The sequence below is a fragment of the Oncorhynchus clarkii genome, chromosome 13, assembly GCF_045791955.1.
Source record: "Oncorhynchus clarkii lewisi isolate Uvic-CL-2024 chromosome 13, UVic_Ocla_1.0, whole genome shotgun sequence".
Lineage (NCBI taxonomy): Eukaryota > Metazoa > Chordata > Actinopteri > Salmoniformes > Salmonidae > Oncorhynchus > Oncorhynchus clarkii.
In genome coordinates, this window is record NC_092159.1 from 62,468,980 (window position 1) to 62,486,894 (window position 17,915).

General features: G+C 47.6%; 1 protein-coding gene across 7 annotated transcripts in view; it reads right to left on the minus strand.

Annotated features, from left to right (window-relative positions):
• Positions 1–17,915, minus strand: part of LOC139365213 (hepatocyte growth factor-regulated tyrosine kinase substrate-like) — a 40,251-nt gene that overhangs the window by 21,539 nt on the left and 797 nt on the right. For 4 of the 7 annotated variants that reach the window (XM_071102696.1, XM_071102695.1, XM_071102694.1 and 1 more), the window contains exons 2-13: positions 17,005–17,089; positions 16,682–16,757; positions 16,027–16,119; positions 7,910–8,027; positions 7,587–7,639; positions 7,396–7,464; positions 6,137–6,261; positions 4,899–5,004; positions 3,347–3,445; positions 3,168–3,263; positions 1,238–1,276; positions 218–412 (exon numbers count right to left, since the gene is read on the minus strand). In XM_071102696.1, coding sequence (XP_070958797.1) covers positions 218–412; positions 1,238–1,276; positions 3,168–3,263; positions 3,347–3,445; positions 4,899–5,004; positions 6,137–6,261; positions 7,396–7,464; positions 7,587–7,639; positions 7,910–8,027; positions 16,027–16,119; positions 16,682–16,757; positions 17,005–17,089 — 1,154 coding nt within the window. Of the gene's footprint in view, positions 1–217; positions 413–1,237; positions 1,277–3,167; positions 3,264–3,346; positions 3,446–4,880; positions 5,005–6,136; positions 6,262–7,395; positions 7,465–7,586; positions 7,640–7,909; positions 8,028–16,026; positions 16,120–16,681; positions 16,758–17,004; positions 17,090–17,915 lie in introns of all 7 variants that reach the window. The other 3 variants (XM_071102692.1, XM_071102691.1, XM_071102690.1) reach the window with 1 other exon arrangement.

The following is a 17,915-nucleotide window of genomic DNA, read 5'->3' on the forward strand; positions in this document are numbered from 1 at the left end:
TTTCTAATCTAAATCTATTTCTCTGCTGCTATGCATGAATATTCACCTGAACAACTAAGAACATCCGTTTGTCTTCCATCTCTCATAACACAGCAGTGTACAACTCACCTCCACTATGTTGACTGGAGGCGGGGCTGCTATGCATGAATATTCACCTGAACAACTAAGAACATCCGTTTGTCTTCCATCTCCCATAACACAGCAGTGTACAACTCACCTCCACTATGTTGACTGGAGGCGGGGCCATGACGACTTGTGCTGGGAGTGGTGCGACCGTTTCCACTGGCTGGGGCTGGCTGATTGGCAGGGGCTCAGTAGCCAATGGTACGGGGGCAGGGGCAGAGGGGGTGGGACTCTTGCGTGCCTCTTCCTGTTTCTTCTCCCAGTACGTTCTGTTCAGGTAGCGAGCCAGCTGGAGAGAAGACCATTATAGTTCAGGATTGTCCTCTCAACCAAAACATGACTAGACATACTGACCCGGGACCAGTTTCCCAAACACATAAAGATCGTCTTTAGCAGTAAGATCATACATCCATAGGTGGGCAATGGACAACCAGTGATCTAGTAATCACCTTTATGTTTCTGGGAAACTCACCCCAGTATATAGTTCATTTACACTATAGTGCAGTCTGAGCTGTAAATGTAACCATATCAAATGAGACATAGGTTTAATTCTAGACAGCACATAGACAGCACAGAGACAGCTCAGAGACAGCTCAGTAGACAGCTCAGTAGACAGCTCAGTAGACAGCTCAGTAGACAGCTCAGTAGACAGCTCAGTAGACAGCTCAGGAGACAGCTCAGGAGACAGCTCAGGAGACAGCTCAGGAGACAGCTCAGGAGACAGCTCAGAGACAGCTCAGAGACAGCTCAGTAAACAGCTCAGTAGACAGCACAGAGACAGCTCAGTAGACAGCTCAGTAGACAGCTCAGAGACAGCTCAGAGACAGCTCAGTAGACAGCTCAGTAGACAGCTCAGTAGACAGCACAGTAGACAGCACAGTAGACAGCTCAGTAGACAGCTCAGAGACAGCTCAGAGACAGCTCAGTAGACAGCTCAGAGACAGCTCAGTAGACAGCTCAGTAGACAGCTCAGAGACAGCACAGAGACAGCTCAGTAGACAGCTCAGTAGACAGCTCAGAGACAGCTCAGTAGACAGCTCAGTAGACAGCTCAGAGACAGCTCAGAGACAGCTCAGGGACAGCTCAAGAGTGTCAGAGTTGACATGTGTCTTACCTCAGGGTCGACATCTTCAGCTGAGGGAGCAGAGGAGTTCTGTGGAGAACACACACATTATACATCACAACAGAGCCCATACATGGTTAAGTTCCGGCATAGTAATTACAGGTGCATGGGCCCCCGGCATAGTAATTACAGGTGCATGGGCCCCCGGCATAGTAATTACAGGTGCATGGGCCCCCGGCATAGTAATTACAGGTGCATGGGCCCCCGGCATAGTAAATACAGGTGCATGGGCCCCCGGCATAGTAATTACAGGTGCATGGGCCCCCGGCATAGTAATTACAGGTGCATGGGCCCCCTGCATAGTAATTACAGGTGCATGGGCCCCCGGCATAGTAATTACAGGTGTATGGGCCCCCGGCATAGTAATTACAGGTGTATGGGCCCCCGGCATAGTAATTACAGGTGTATGGGCCCCCGGCATAGTAATTACAGGTGTATGGGCCCCCGGCATAGTAATTACAGGTGTATGGGCCCCCGGCATAGTAATTACAGGTGTATGGGCCCCCGGCATAGTAATTACAGGTGCATGGGCCCCCGGAATAGTAATTACAGGTGCATGGGCCCCCAGCATAGTAATTACAGGTGAATAGTGGTACTTGAATATACACGTTACCATAACAACACATACAGACAGAGTACATGTCTCATTCACCTCTTGACCAACTAGGTGGTTATTGTAAAAGATGACTTAGGGGTCGAAAGAAATATTTAGACAAAAAAGATGTGCAGCAGTTCAGTATAATATGGAGACGTCATAGTGTACCAGTTAGAGAAGAAAACAGAGTACATCTAGAGAGAGAGAGGATGGTGTTAACACAGAGTACATCTATAGAGAGAGAGGATGGTGTTAACACAGAGTACATCTATAGAGAGAGAGGATGGTGTGAACACAGAGTACATCTATAGAGAGAGAGGATGGTGTGAACACAGAGTACATCTATAGAGAGAGAGGATGGTGTGAACACAGAGTACATCTATAGAGAGAGAGGATGGTGTGAACACAGAGTACATCTATAGAGAGAGAGGATGGTGTGAACACAGAGTACATCTATAGAGAGAGAGGATGGTGTGAACACAGAGTACATCTATAGAGAGAGAGGATGGTGTTAACACAGAGTACATCTATAGAGAGAGAGGATGGTGTGAACACAGAGTACATCTATAGAGAGAGAGAGGATGGTGTTAACACAGAGTACATCTATAGAGAGAGAGGATGGTGTGAACACAGAGAACATCTAGAGAGAGAGAGGATGGTGTGAACACAGAGTACATCTATAGAGAGAGAGAGGATGGTGTTAACACAGAGTACATCTATAGAGAGAGAGGATGGTGTGAACACAGAGTACATCTATAGAGAGAGAGAGGATGGTGTTAACACAGAGTACATCTATAGAGAGAGAGGATGGTGTGAACACAGAGTACATCTATAGAGAGAGAGAGGATGGTGTTAACACAGAGTACATCTATAGAGAGAGAGGATGGTGTGAACACAGAGTACATCTATAGAGAGAGAGGATGGTGTGAACACAGAGTACATCTATATAGAGAGAGGATGGTGTGAACACAGAGTACATCTAGAGAGAGAGGATGGTGTGAACACAGAGTACATCTATAGAGAGAGAGGATGGTGTGAACACAGAGTACATCTAGAGAGAGAGAGGATGGTGTGAACACAGAGTACATCTATAGAGAGAGAGGATGGTGTGAACACAGAGTACATCTATAGAGAGAGAGGATGGTGTGAACACAGAGAACATCTATAGAGAGAGAGGATGGTGTGAACACAGAGAACATCTATAGAGAGAGAGGATGGTGTGAACACAGAGTACATCTAGAGAGAAAGAGGATGGTGTGAACACAGAGTACATCTATAGAGAGAGAGAGAGAGAGGATGGAGGGAGTGGATGAGAGTAAGTCTTACCACAGGAGAGGAGTAGAGTGAGTTGACGGGCGGGGCTGAGGAGGTGACTGGGGCGGGGTCAGCTTTGGGGTAGACCCCGTACGAGTTCTTCTGTCTCTGTAGACACACAACATGTATCAGTGTCTTTCCATTCCCACTGTGGAGCTACAGTCCCATGATTTATATACAGCACTACCCACCATCCTCTCCTTCTCCTCAGCCTCGCTCTGTGATAGGGCGATGGCCAGCTGAAGCTCCTCCTCCTCCTGCAGGGCCGCCTCGTCCCGTTTGGGGGGCACCTGGTGAGACAGGGAAGAGAGATGAAACCCACAGGGGAGGGAGGCCCGGAGGGGAGAGGGCCAGGGAGGAGAGAGGACCAGGGAGGAGAGAGGACCAGGGAGGAACAGGGAGGCCCCCAGGGGAAAGGGCCAGGGAGGAGAGTGGACCAGGGAAGGGAAGGTTAGAGGAGAAACACCAGGGAAGGTAAAGCAGGGTGGGCATTGGGTAATAAGCCAATGGCTGCGTTCCAGGTGGTCTTCAATGCAGTTGTGCTTCACTTCTCACAATATTACTTTTTATCATATTGTTGCAGTTCCAGGATTGATGGTTAACTTGAAAACAGTCCGACAGACGTTGTGAGATCTGATCATCAGAGGGAAGGGAACACTGCTGCCGCCTCGCTCTCCAACCAAGGGGCATGAATTGAGGAGCAGCCTCACTGCAAACCCAGACAACCTGGAACCCCACCGCGGTCAAGGAGGCGGGGAGAGTTAGGACAAAGACAAACGGGAGACAGCAGGTGGGCCTGATAAGACTCTAATAACAAAGACTTGTTTTCTGTGTGTTCGAGGGGGGGAGGGAGAGTTAGGACAAAGACAAACGGGAGACAGCAGGTGGGCTTTATAAGAAGCTAATAACAAAGACTTGTTTTCTGTGTGTTCGAGGGGGGGAGGGAGAGTTAGGACAAAGACAAACGGGAGACAGCAGGTGGGCCTTATAAGAAGCTAATAACAAAGACTTGTTTTCTGTGTGTTCGAACGGGGGAGGGAGATGATTGGTGATCATTGGGAATCATTTTACCACGTCAAACTACAACCCCCCACCAAAAAAAGCGAATTGAACTACAACTCCCATGTTGTAGTTTATGGCATGTTAAACTGATCCCCATACATCATCTCTATTGGGGGAGGATGAGACTGTCTGGGTCTGCACTTGAAATGAAACCCTACTCCCTATGTAGTGCACTACCATAGAGCTCTGGTGGTCACAGCCCAAAGTAGTGCACTACCATAGAGCTCTGGTGGTCACAGCCCAAAGTAGTGCACTACCATAGAGCTCTGGAGGTCACAGCCCAAAGTAGTGCACTACCAAAGAGCTCTGGTGGTCACAGCCCAAAGTAGTGCACTACCATAGAGCTCTGGAGGTCACAGCCCAAAGTAGTGCACTACCATAGAGCTCTGGAGGTCACAGCCCAAAGTAGTGCACTACCATAGAGCTCTGGAGGTCACAGCCCAAAGTAGTGCACTACCGTAGAGCTCTGGTGGTCACAGCCCAAAGTAGTGCACTACCATAGAGCTCTGGTGGTCACAGCCCAAAGTAGTGCACTACCATAGAGCTCTGGTGGTCACAGCCCAAAGTAGTGCACTATGTAGGGGTGCCATTTGGGACGTAGACACCTTGACCCTGGCTATCACCACCAGGGGGGGTCGTCTCTCAGGCCATACATTCACTTACTGTTTCCTGGACCACTACCTGAGACTGCTGGGACAGGGGGCTGGTCAGGTACTCTGGGGGCAGCTCTGCCGGGCCTGGGGCCACGGACGTGGATGTCCCGACCGGTTTACCCCCTTCAGCTTTCCTAGGCGGGGGAGAGAGGGAAGGGTGGCTGGTGAGGAGAGGGGTCAGAAGGGAGGTCAGGGGTCAGACACACAACTTGGTGAGTCAGAGGTTGTTGGACATGGACAATAAACTGGATGGAAACAGGAAACCGACTGGGAACTGAGCAGCAGAATGGTATTTACAGTAGAAGATCACAAGTATCCATACAGATCATTCGTTAACTGTACCTACCCACCACATGGAATTATACCACTAGAACAACAACTTCTACAGGCTGATGAAATGCTCTATGAAGGCTGAAGTGGGACATTTTAAATATACAGGCTGATGAAATGGAATTGAGGGTGGTTTTGACTGAGCCTCTCTCTCTAGCCCGATAACTCACTAACTCTCTCTCTAGCCCGATAACTCACTAACTCTCTCTCTAGCCCGATAACTCACTAACTCTCTCACTAGCCCGATAACTCACTAACTCTCTCACTAGCCCGATAACTCACTAACTCTCTCTCTCTAGCCCGATAACTCTCTCACTCTCTCTAGCCCGATAACTCTCTCACTAACTCTCTCTCTAGCCCGATAACTCACTAACTCTCTCTCTAGCCCGATAACTCACTAACTCTCTCTCTAGCCCGATAACTCTCTCACTAACTCTCTCTCTAGCCCGATAACTCACTAACTCTCTCTCTAGCCCGATAACTCACTAACTCTCTCTCTAGCCCGATAACTCTCTCACTAACTCTCTCTCTAGCCCGATAACTCACTAACTCTCTCTCTAGCCCGATAACTCACTAACTCTCTCACTAGCCCGATAACTCACTAACTCTCTCTCTAGCCCGATAACTCACTAACTCTCTCTCTAGCCCGATAACTCACTAACTCTCTCTCTAGCCCGATATCTCACTAACTCTCTCTCTAGCCCGATAACTCACTAACTCTCTCTCTAGCCCGATAACTCACTAACTCTCTCTCTAGCCCGATAACTCACTAACTCTCTCTCTAGCCCGATAACTCACTAACTCTCTCGTTAACTCACTAACTCTCTCGTTAACTCACTACCTCTCTCGTTAACTCACTAACTCTCTCGTTAACTCACTAACTCTCTCGTTAACTCACTAACTCTCTCGTTAACTCTCTCCCTCCCAGAAACTCACTTGTTGAGCAGCTCGTGGCAGGGCTCACACACACGCACTTCCTTCTCGATGCCAAACTTGGGGATGGTGGAGTACTTGGAGGAACACTTCCCACAGAAGATCTGACCACAGGCTCTACAGTGGTGCTGTAACAGGAGGGAGAGAATGTCAGACAGACAGAAGATCTGACCACAGGCTCTACAGTGGTGCTGTAACAGGAGGGAGAGAATGTCAGACAGACAGAAGATCTGACCACAGGCTCTACAGTGGTGCTGCAACAGGAGGGAGAGAATGTCAGACAGACAGAAGATCTGACCACAGGCTCTACAGTTGTGCTGCAACAGGAGGGAGAGAATGTCAGACAGACAGAAGATCTGACCACAGGCTCTACAGTGGTGCTGTAACAGGAGGGAGAGAATGTCAGACAGACAGAAGATCTGACCACAGGCTCTACAGTGGTGCTGCAACAGGAGGGAGAGAATGTCAGACAGACAGAAGATCTGACCACAGGCTCTACAGTGGTGCTGCAACAGGAGGAAGAGAATGTCAGACAGACAGAAGATCTGACCACAGGCTCTACAGTGGTGCTGCAACAGGAGGGAGAGAAAGTCAGACAGACAGTCCGTCCGTCCTCCCCTCCCGCCAGTCCGTCCTCCCCCCCGCCAGTCCATCCTCCCTCCCTCCCCCCCGCCAGTCCGTCCGCCCTCCCTCCCGCCAGTCCGTCCGTCCTCCCTCCCGCCAGTCCGTCCGTCCTCCCTCCCTCCCGCCAGTCCGTCCGTCCTCCCTCCCTCCCGCCAGTCCGTCCTCCCTCCCTCCCTCCCGCCAGTCCGTCCTCCCTCCCGCCAGTCCGTCCTCCCTCCCGCCAGTCCGTCCTCCCTCCCTCCCGCCAGTCCGTCCTCCCTCCCTCCCGCCAGTCCGTCCTCCCTCCCTCCCGCCAGTCCGTCCTCCCTCCCTCCCTCCCGCCAGTCCTCCCTCCCTCCCGCCAGTCCGTCCTCCCTCCCTCCAGTCCGTCCTCCCTCCCTCCCGCCAGTCCGTCCTCCCTCCCTCCCTCCCGCCAGTCCGTCCTCCCTCCCTCCCGCCAGTCCGTCCTCCCTCCCTCCCGCCAGTCCGTCCTCCCTCCCTCCCGCCAGTCCGTCCTCCCTCCCTCCCTCCCGTCCGTCCTCCCTCCCTCCCTCCCGCCAGTCCGTCCTCCCTCCCTCCCTCCCGCCAGTCCGTCCTCCCTCCCTCCCTCCTGCCAGTCTGCCATTCTGTCATTCTGCTAGTCTGCCATGCTACCTTACCTTTCTAGTCATCACTCCAAACTGAACCCGGCAGCGATGACACTCCTCCGCATCCACCCAATCTGGAGCCTGAACACACAGAGAGAGAGAGAGAGAGAGAGAGACATTAGAGGTCCTCCTAACAAGCTGAGAACATTCAGTAGTAAGGATGTATCGAACCAGAACAACATCAGTGAGAGGAAGACTCTTACTCTCTCTGCAGCAAACATGGCGTCACTCTCCTTGAACTCTGGAAACACGTGACCTGGAACAGGAGATACAAGATGTCCAACAATACAGGATAAAGCTTTTTTAATACAAGATCAATATTTACTGTGACTCTGTTCTGTTTTACTGTGTGTTAGTGACTGTGTCTGAATCCCAGATCATAGCCAACCTCCAGACCCTATGGAAAACCTGAGGACACCTGAGAGGAAGGGATGACAGCTGCCACTATGTTTCCTCCACCGAGCCAATCTTCTCAGGTCTTCAGGAGTGTCTAGGGGGCTAGGGGCTGATCTGGGATCTGACTTACCCTCCACCTTCATGATCTGGTACGTGTCCTGAACCACCTTGTATTTGGGCTCGTTGCGGAAGGCGTGGGCCCAGGCCTGGATCAGGTAAAGGATCTTATTCCTCACGTTGGGCTCCGTCTGTTTCAAGGGGCAATACATAACTCACTGAGTTAGTCACAGATACACTGTAGTACATCACCACTCACCGAGTTAGTCACAGATACACAGTAGTACATCACCACTCACTGAGTTACAGTCACAGATACACAGTAGTACATCACCACTCACTGAGTTACAGTCACAGATACACAGTAGTACATCACCACTCATTGAGTTACAGTCACAGATACACTGTAGTACATCACCACTCACTGAGTTACAGTCACAGATACACAGTAGTACATCACCACTCACTGAGTTAGTCACAGATACACTGTAGTACATCACCACTCACTGAGTTACAGATACACTGTAGTACATCACCACTCACTGAGTCACAGATACACTGTAGTACATCACCACTCACCGAGTTAGTCACAGATACACTGTAGTACATCACCACTCACTGAGTTACAGTCACATATACACTGTAGTACATCACCACTCACTGAGTTACAGATACACAGTAGTACATCACCACTCACTGAGTTACAGATACACTGTAGTACATCACCACTCACTGAGTTACAGATACACTGTAGTACATCACCACTCACTGAGTTACAGATACACTGTAGTACATCATCACTCACTGAGTTACAGTCACATATACACTGTAGTACATCACCACTCACTGAGTTACAGATACACTGTAGTACATCACCACTCACTGAGTTACAGTCACAGATACACTGTAGTACATCATCACTCACTGAGTTAGTCACATATACACTGTAGTACATCACCACTCACTGAGTTACAGATACACTGTAGTACATCACCACTCACTGAGTCACAGATACACTGTAGTACATCACCACTCACTGAGTTACAGTCACAGATACACTGTAGTACATCACCACTCACTGAGTCACAGATACACTGTAGTACATCACCACTCACTGAGTTACAGATACACTGTAGTACATCACCACTCACTGAGTTACAGTCACAGATACACTGTAGTACATCATCACTCACTGAGTTACAGTCACAGATACACTGTAGTACATCATCACTCACTGAGTTACAGTCACAGATACACTGTAGTACATCACCACTCACTGAGTTACAGTCACATATACACTGTAGTACATCACCACTCACTGAGTCACAGATACACAGTAGTACATCACCACTCACTGAGTTACAGTCACATATACACTGTAGTACATCACCACTCACTGAGTTACAGTCACAGATACACTGTAGTACATCACCACTCACTGAGTTACAGATACACTGTAGTACATCACCACTCACTGAGTTACAGTCACAGATACACAGTAGTACATCACCACTCACTGAGTTACAGTCACAGATACACAGTAGTACATCACCACTCACTGAGTTACAGTCACAGATACACAGTAGTACATCACCACTCACTGAGTTACAGTCACATATACACTGTAGTACATCACCACTTACTGAGTTACAGTCACAGATACACTGTAGTACATCACCACTCACTGAGTCACAGATACACTGTAGTACATCACCACTCACTGAGTTACAGTCACAGATACACAGTAGTACATCACCACTCACTGAGTCACAGATACACTGTAGTACATCACCACTCACTGAGTTACAGATACACTGTAGTACATCACCACTCACTGAGTTACAGTCACAGATACACTGTAGTACTCACAGTACAGATACACTGTAGTACTCAGTGAGTGGTTGTGTACAACTTCCCAAGAACAACTTTTAGACAGATAAACTGCATTTAAAAACACTACTCTATATTAAGTGCAAAAAAACACACAAAAAACTGGGCACCTAAGTCCCCTGACAAACACAACACTTCCTTCTTCCAGAATAGAAGATAATACTAGGCTATACTTATAATAATATGATATGAATACACCTAGACTGAATCAAGGTTCTACACCTAGACTGAATCAAGGTTCTACACCTAGACTGAATCACGGTTCTACACCTAGACTGAATCAAGGTTCTACACCTAGACTGAATCACGGTTCTACACCTAGACTGAATCAAGGTTCTACACCTAGACTGAATCAAGGTTCTACACCTAGACTGAATCACGGTTCTAACCTAGGTAGAGAGACTTGTTTTACCAGACCAACAAGTCTCTATAGAAATACTTCAAATTTAAAGGTTTCCTTCAGTCCTTTCCCCCCTAAATAATCCCATTCCAGACGTCACTTCAGAGACTAAATGTTCAGAGTGTTGTCTTGCCTTCAGTCCTTTCCCCCCTAAATAATCCCATTCCAGACGTCACTTCAGACACTACATGTTCAGAGTGTTGTCTTGCCTTCAGTCCTTTCCCCCCTAAATAATCCCATTCCAGACGTCACTTCAGAGACTAAATGTTCAGAGTGTTGTCTTGCTGTGTTCTCTCACAGAGAGTAGAGACTTGTGCTGGGAAGTCCCTCAGTCGGTCTGACCTGAATCAGCGTGTGACCAAGCTATGACATCACCATCAGGAAGTCAACAGAAGGTCACCTGACAAGGGTGGGGAGCCAATCAAAAGACTGCAATGTCATGCTGTATAGTGTATCCAAATGAACTGTTCAAGAGGGTGCACCCTTAACATATCATTCACAATCAGATAGATATGCATTGTGTAGAACAGATATAACTGTCAGGTAGAATAGGGGCGGCATTGTAGCCTAGTGGTTTGAGCGTTGGACCAGTAACTGAAAGGTTGTGAGTTCGAATCCCTGTCGTTCTGCCTCTAGGCCATCATTGAAAATAAGAATTTGTTCTTAACTGACTTGCCTGGTTAAATAAAATAAATATAAAAAAATAGACTGATTTCAGTTTTATTCATAAAATATCTATCTTGTTCTGAACATTGCAGATAGAAATGCATTGTGTAGAACATACAATTGACAGTCCTGTAAGGAATCGTGTCAACTACACTCATTAGGCTATGTGGAAAACTGAATGACCGGCTCCCAGGTTGGGTTCAAATACTATTTGAAAATAATTTTAAAGACTTGATCAAGGCTTGATTTCGCTCACCTGGAGCAATGCAACCAATAGAATAGTCTGAAAACGGTAAACCCTGCAGATTCTGGCACTCCAGACAGGTTTAAGCAAAACACCAGAAATGTTTGAAAGACTATTTGAACCCTATTTGAACCCAGGTCTGCAGTTTACTACAGCCCCAGTGGGTGATTATGAGGCTAAGACGCAGGGTGAAAAGGTCATAAGGATTGGAGTCAGCGGCACAAGGCTCAGACATATCCCCCCAGACAGATCACACTGTGTGTGTAAAAACTAGTACAAACTGTAGCTGGCCATGAAGCTGATTTCAGTAGTAGAGGGACCACGAATACGTCTGCTATCTAGACACGGTGGAGAAATCAGAGCAGAGGGAGAGGTGTCTGCTGTGCTATTACAGCCGCTCTGGTGTGCTGTGATCGCCATGGTTACGTCCCAAACGGCACCCTATTCCCTACATAGTGCACTACTTTATACCAGAGTCCTATACGGGCCCTGGTCAAAAGTAGCGCACTAGGAAACAGGGTGTAATTTGGGAAGCGAAGCCCATGTCAGCTGACTGGGTCACAGCCTAGTCTTAGCTTCCCTCCTTTACCCAACTCAACCACAAGAGCTACAGAGAAAAGAGAGGGCATTCCTTCCACAAGGAGCACTCTGGGCTGAAGTTTCCTCTAGGTTCAGATCTAGGGTCAGTTTCCCCTCCCCCACTCCAAACCTTAACCATTAGTAGGGGGGGGGTGATGCAAAACTGACCCAAGATCAGTGTCTAGGGAGAACTTCCCCCTCGTCCAGAAGAAATCCTCACGTGATTGGATTAGTACTTCAGTGCTACAGCCTAACACTCCCAGTTTCTACACTGAGATCACAATAAGTTGTATCTTGTAAAACTGACAGTCGACATAAAAACCAAGACATTCCTTTTCTGACCTAAATTGAAATGCTAACATGTTTTTATTATTCTAATGTGTAGTTTCTGTCCCTTCATCCTCTTGGCTCACCACAAACATAACTGTTTCTGTCCCTTCATCCTCTTGGCTCACCACAAACATAACTGTTCCTGTCCCTTCAATCTCTTGGCTCACCACAAACATAACTGTTCCTGTCCCTTCATCCTCTTGGCTCACCACAAACATCACTGTTCCTGTCCCTTCATCCTCTTGGCTCACCACACACACATAACTCTTCCTGTCCCTTCATTCTCTTGGCTCACCACAAACATAACTCTTCCTGTCCCTTCATCCTCTTGGCTCACCACAAACATAACTGTTCCTGTCCCTTCATCCACTTGGCTCACCACAAACATCACTGTTCCTGTCCCTTCATCCTCTTGGCTCACCACAAACATAACTCTTCCTGTCCCTTCATCCTCTTGGCTCACCACAAACATCACTGTTCCTGTCCCTTCATCCTCTTGGCTCACCACAAACATAATTCTTCCTGTCCCTTCATCCTCTTGGCTCACCACACACATAACTGTTCCTGTCCCTTCATCCTCTTGGCTCACCACACACATAACTCTTCTTGTCCCTTCATCCTCTTGGCTCACCACAAACATTAATGTTCCTGTCCCTTCATTCTCTTGGCTCAGCACAAACATAACTGTTCCTGTCCCTTCATTCTCTTGGCTCACCACAAACATAACTCTTCCTGTCCCTTCATTCTCTTGGCTCACCACAAACATAACTGTTCCTGTCCCTTCATTCTCTTGGCTCACCACAAACATAACTCTTCCTGTCCCTTCATTCTCTTGGCTCACCACAAACATAACTCTTCCTGTCCCTTCAATCTCTTGGCTCACCACACAAACATAACTCTTCTTGTCCCTTCATCCTCTTGGCTCACCACAAACATAACTGTTCCTGTCCCTTCAATCTCTTGGCTCACCACACAAACATAACTCTTCCTGTCCCTTCATCCTCTTGGCTCACCACAAACATAACTGTTCCTGTCCCTTCAATCTCTTGGCTCACCACACAAACATAACTCTTCTTGTCCCTTCAATCTCTTGGCTCACCACACAAACATAACTCTTCCTGTCCCTTCATCCTCTTGGCTCACCACAAACATTAATGTTCCTGTCCCTTCATCCTCTTGGCTCACCACAAACATAACTGTTCCTGTCCCTTCATTCTCTTGGCTCACCACAAACATCACTGTTCCTGTCCCTTCATTCTCTTGGCTCAGCACAAACATAACTGTTCCTGTCCCTTCATCCTCTTGGCTCACCACAAACATTAATGTTCCTGTCCCTTCATCCTCTTGGCTCACCACACACATTAATGTTCATGTCCCTTCATCCTCTTGGCTCACCACAAACATTAATGTTCATGTCCCTTCATCCTCTTGGCTCACCACAAACATTAATGTTCCTGTCCCTTCAATCTCTTGGCTCACCACAAACATTAATGTTCCTGTCCCTTCAATCTCTTGGCTCACCACAAACATAACTGTTCCTGTCCCTTCATTCTCTTGGCTCACCACAAACATAACTGTTCCTGTCCCTTCATTCTCTTGGTTCACCACAAACAGAACTGTTCCTGTCCCTTCAATCTCTTGGCTCACCACAAACATTAATGTTCCTGTCCCTTCAATCTCTTGGCTCACCACAAACATAACTGTTCCTGTCCCTTCATCCTCTTGGCTCACCACAAACATAACTGTTCCTGTCCCTTCATCCTCTTGGCTCACCACACACATTAATGTTCCTGTCCCTTCATCCTCTTGGCTCACCACAAACATTAATGTTCCTGTCCCTTCAATCTCTTGGCTCACCACAAACATAACTGTTCCTGTCCCTTCAATCTCTTGGCTCACCACACACACATAACTGTTCCTGTCCCTTCATTCTCTTGGCTCACCACAAACATAACTGTTCCTGTCCCTTCATTCTCTTGGTTCACCACAAACAGAACTGTTCCTGTCCCTTCAATCTCTTGGCTCACCACAAACATTAATGTTCCTGTCCCTTCATCCTCTTGGCTCACCACAAACATTAATGTTCCTGTCCCTTCATCCTCTTGGCTCACCACAAACATTAATGTTCCTGTCCCTTCATCCTCTTGGCTCACCACAAACATAACTCTTCCTGTCCCTTCATTCTCTTGGCTCACCACAAACATTACTGTTCCTGTCCCTTCATTTTCTTGGCTCACCACAAACATAACTGTTCCTGTCCCTTCATTCTCTTGGCTCACCACAAACATAACTGTTCCTGTCCCTTCATTCTCTTGGTTCACCACAAACAGAACTGTTCCTGTCCCTTCAATCTCTTGGCTCACCACAAACATTAATGTTCCTGTCCCTTCATCCTCTTGGCTCACCACAAACATTAATGTTCCTGTCCCTTCATCCTCTTGGCTCACCACAAACATTAATGTTCCTGTCCCTTCATCCTCTTGGCTCACCACAAACATTAATGTCCCTGTCCCTTCATCCTCTTGGCTCACCACAAACATTAATGTTCCTGTCCCTTCATCCTCTTGGCTCACCACAAACATTAATGTTCCTGTCCCTTCATTCTCTTGGCTCACCACAAACATAACTGTTCCTGTCCCTTCATTCTCTTGGCTCACCACAAACATTAATGTTCCTGTCCCTTCATCCTCTTGGCTCACCACAAACATTAATGTTCCTGTCCCTTCATCCTCTTGGCTCACCACAAACATTAATGTTCCTGTCCCTTCATTCTCTTGGCTCACCACAAACATAACTGTTCCTGTCCCTTCATTCTCTTGGCTCACCACAAACATAACTGTTCCTGTCCCTTCAATCTCTTGGCTCACCACAAACATAACTCTTCCTGTCCCTTCATTCTCTTGGCTCACCACAAACATAACTGTTCCTGTCCCTTCATTCTCTTGGCTCACCACAAACATAACTGTTCCTGTCCCTTCAATCTCTTGGCTCACCACAAACATAACTCTTCCTGTCCCTTCATCCTCTTGGCTCACCACAAACATAACTGTTCCTGTCCCTTCAATCTCTTGGCTCACCACAAACATAACTGTTCCTGTCCCTTCAATCTCTTGGCTCACCACACACACATAACTCTTCCTGTCCCTTCATTCTCTTGGCTCACCACAAACTTAACTGGCCCTATGAGAGCTGTCTGAATGGAAGTAACCCAAGAAGGAGATTGATGGGATGTAGGCCTGTAGAAGACCGCAGCAGACTAGTTCACTCTAGAGTAACACTCCTATACAACAAGGAGTGGAGGTAAAGGTAAGGACGTGACACCATTAGGTCTGACTCCACTTGTTTTAAGGAATGACCCATCAGAACGGGGTCATCCAGGTCTCAATGGAGCTGCCCTGGAGTGGAACTGAGCAAGTGGAGAGTGGGAGGGTGAGAGAGAGAAACACCTGAGTAACCTGCTTAAAATGATTTGGCTTCAGTTGGTTTCAATTGAAACTTTTGGTTTAAGAGGCTCTTGATGTTGTAATAATAATAATCACAGTAGTTGTCGAGGGTGCAGCAAGTCAGCACCTCAGGAGTAAATGTCAGTTGGCTTTCCATAGCCGATCATTAAGAGTATCTCACTGCTATGATGCTAAGAAAGATGGCGCATGACAGGGGTGAAAGGAAGGTGTAGAGGGGCTGAAGGAGAGGTAGAGGGGCTGAAGGAGGGGTAGAGGGGCTGAAGGAGGGGTAGAGGGGCTGAAGGAGAGGTAGAGGGGCTGAAGGAGAGGTAGAGGGGCTGAAGGAGGGGTAGAGGGGCTGAAGGAGGTGTAGAGGGTGTTAAGGAGGTGTAGAGGGGGTGAAGGGGGTGTAGAGGGGGTGAAGGAGGTGTAGAGGGGGTGAAGGGGGTGTAGAGGGGGTGAAGGGGGTGTAGAGGGGCTGAAGGAGGTGTAGAGGGGCTGAAGGAGGTGTAGAGGGGGTGAAGGAGGTGTAGAGGGGGTGAAGGAGGTGTAGAGGGGGTGAAGGAGGTGTAGAGGGGGTGAAGGAGGTGTAGAGGGGGTGAAGGAGGTATAGAGGGGGTGAATCAAGACAGGGTCACCTTCAGTAGATCCTTCAGCTCCTCCATGGTGGTCTTACAGGCCACCTCATCATGGACCGTCTGACCACAGTTCTTCACCACTGACTCCAACACCTGACAGGGGGAAGAAACACTCAATCACACTTCACAACACAGAGGCCCAATTCTTCTGATTACGCCTCACGTCAGACCTTTCACTATGGAACTAGCCTGTCACCGTGGTTACACCGACAGCATGATTACGCAAAATGTTACGCAGCATCATCTGGATATGTGGGCAACAGAAGTTCAACATTCACCCTTTTCGCTACCATTTCTGTCGAGCCGTCGACACATACAGTTTGATGCTTACGTTCCATAAATCCAACCTCTACATCACACAGAACGCTCTGCCTCTGCAATGCTGCAAGGCAAACACAGCGTTCCATTGGAAACTAACGTACCTCTGGTGTATCCAAATGGAATCACGCCTGTCGGTGTGATCGAGGCGTATATACATATCTGGATAACATTTCCTTAACGCGCATTTATTATTCAAAACATCTGAATATGGCCCAATGTGAATAATTGATGAGCCGTCCTGTAAAGCAGCACTAGGAGGTTATGATTGTGTCATCACAAGTGGGGGAGTGGTTCAGCGTAGATCCACGCAGCATTGGTCAGTCTCGTAACCCACCTCAAGACCATAAAGGGCCACATGTGGGTTCTTATCCATCAGCTTCTTCTTAATGGCTCCGATGGCATACTTCGCCCTGCAGGAAGAGAAAGACTGATCAGACCAGACACACTTCTACCGTGTGGAGAAACATGGGGCTAGTTCCAATTATTTTTCAAATGGTTCCTTCCTTCCTTCCTTCCTAGGCCTCGTCACGGAAACACTTAAGGACCTCTCCACTGCAATTATCCCATCACAGAGATTAGGCTAGTGATTACCAGAAGGAAGGAAGGATTCTAAGTATTTGATCAGGGCCGTGGTGTACTCGGCACTCTACTACTCACTGTGTGTCTCCTTGACGAATGAGATCACAGATCTGCAGGATGGACTCCCAGTCTGTCTCCAGCAGCAGCTGACTGGTTGCTTTATCTGCAGACAGAGAGGAGAGGGTTCAGTGTCTCACATGTCTTTCATTCAAGATTATCATAAACATTTACGTCATTCAGCAGACAACGTTATCCAGAGCGACTTACAGTCACTGCATTCATCTTAAAATAGCTTGGTGAGACAACCACATATCACAGTCGTAGCAAGTACACTTTCCCTCAATAAAGTAGCTATCAGCTAAGTCAGTGTTAGTAAGAGAAGATAAGTGTGAGGGTCTTTTAACCAGGGTGGATAAGACAAAACCTTACACCTGAAAGCATAGGCTATTTCTCTAAACAGTGGAGTTGTGTGCTTGCTAGTGAGCAGGTGAAATTGATTGTGACTAGCGCCTATTCAAAACCATTAATGACTGAGAAAGCAGCCTTTCCCACATCACAATTTAGACTTCAACATGAACATTTCCAGGCATGGCGTGTGGGACTATACAAATGTAACTGATCCTAATAATAATAATAATATGTTATTCGATCACTGTAGTATGAAACAGAGGATTTCTCCATTCAGTAAATGATGGGGATGGGGTAGGCCTAGTTAGTGATTAATAGTGAGTGGATCAAGGTATGTTGTTATGGAATGCATTTCTACACAGTAACTAAGTAGCTTGCGGCTGTTGCAAAACTAAGAGGAAACGTCGGTAACCGGGAATGAGCCTGTATGTTATTATGATTTGACACAAACCTTCGGCCTTTTCTGTTGGCCAGTTTATGATGTGTTGGCCTTAATTTATTATGCCAACACAGGGCTCAACAATTGGCACTGGCACCCTCAATAACATCAGAGCACTTGAAGCAATCTACTGATGATTACA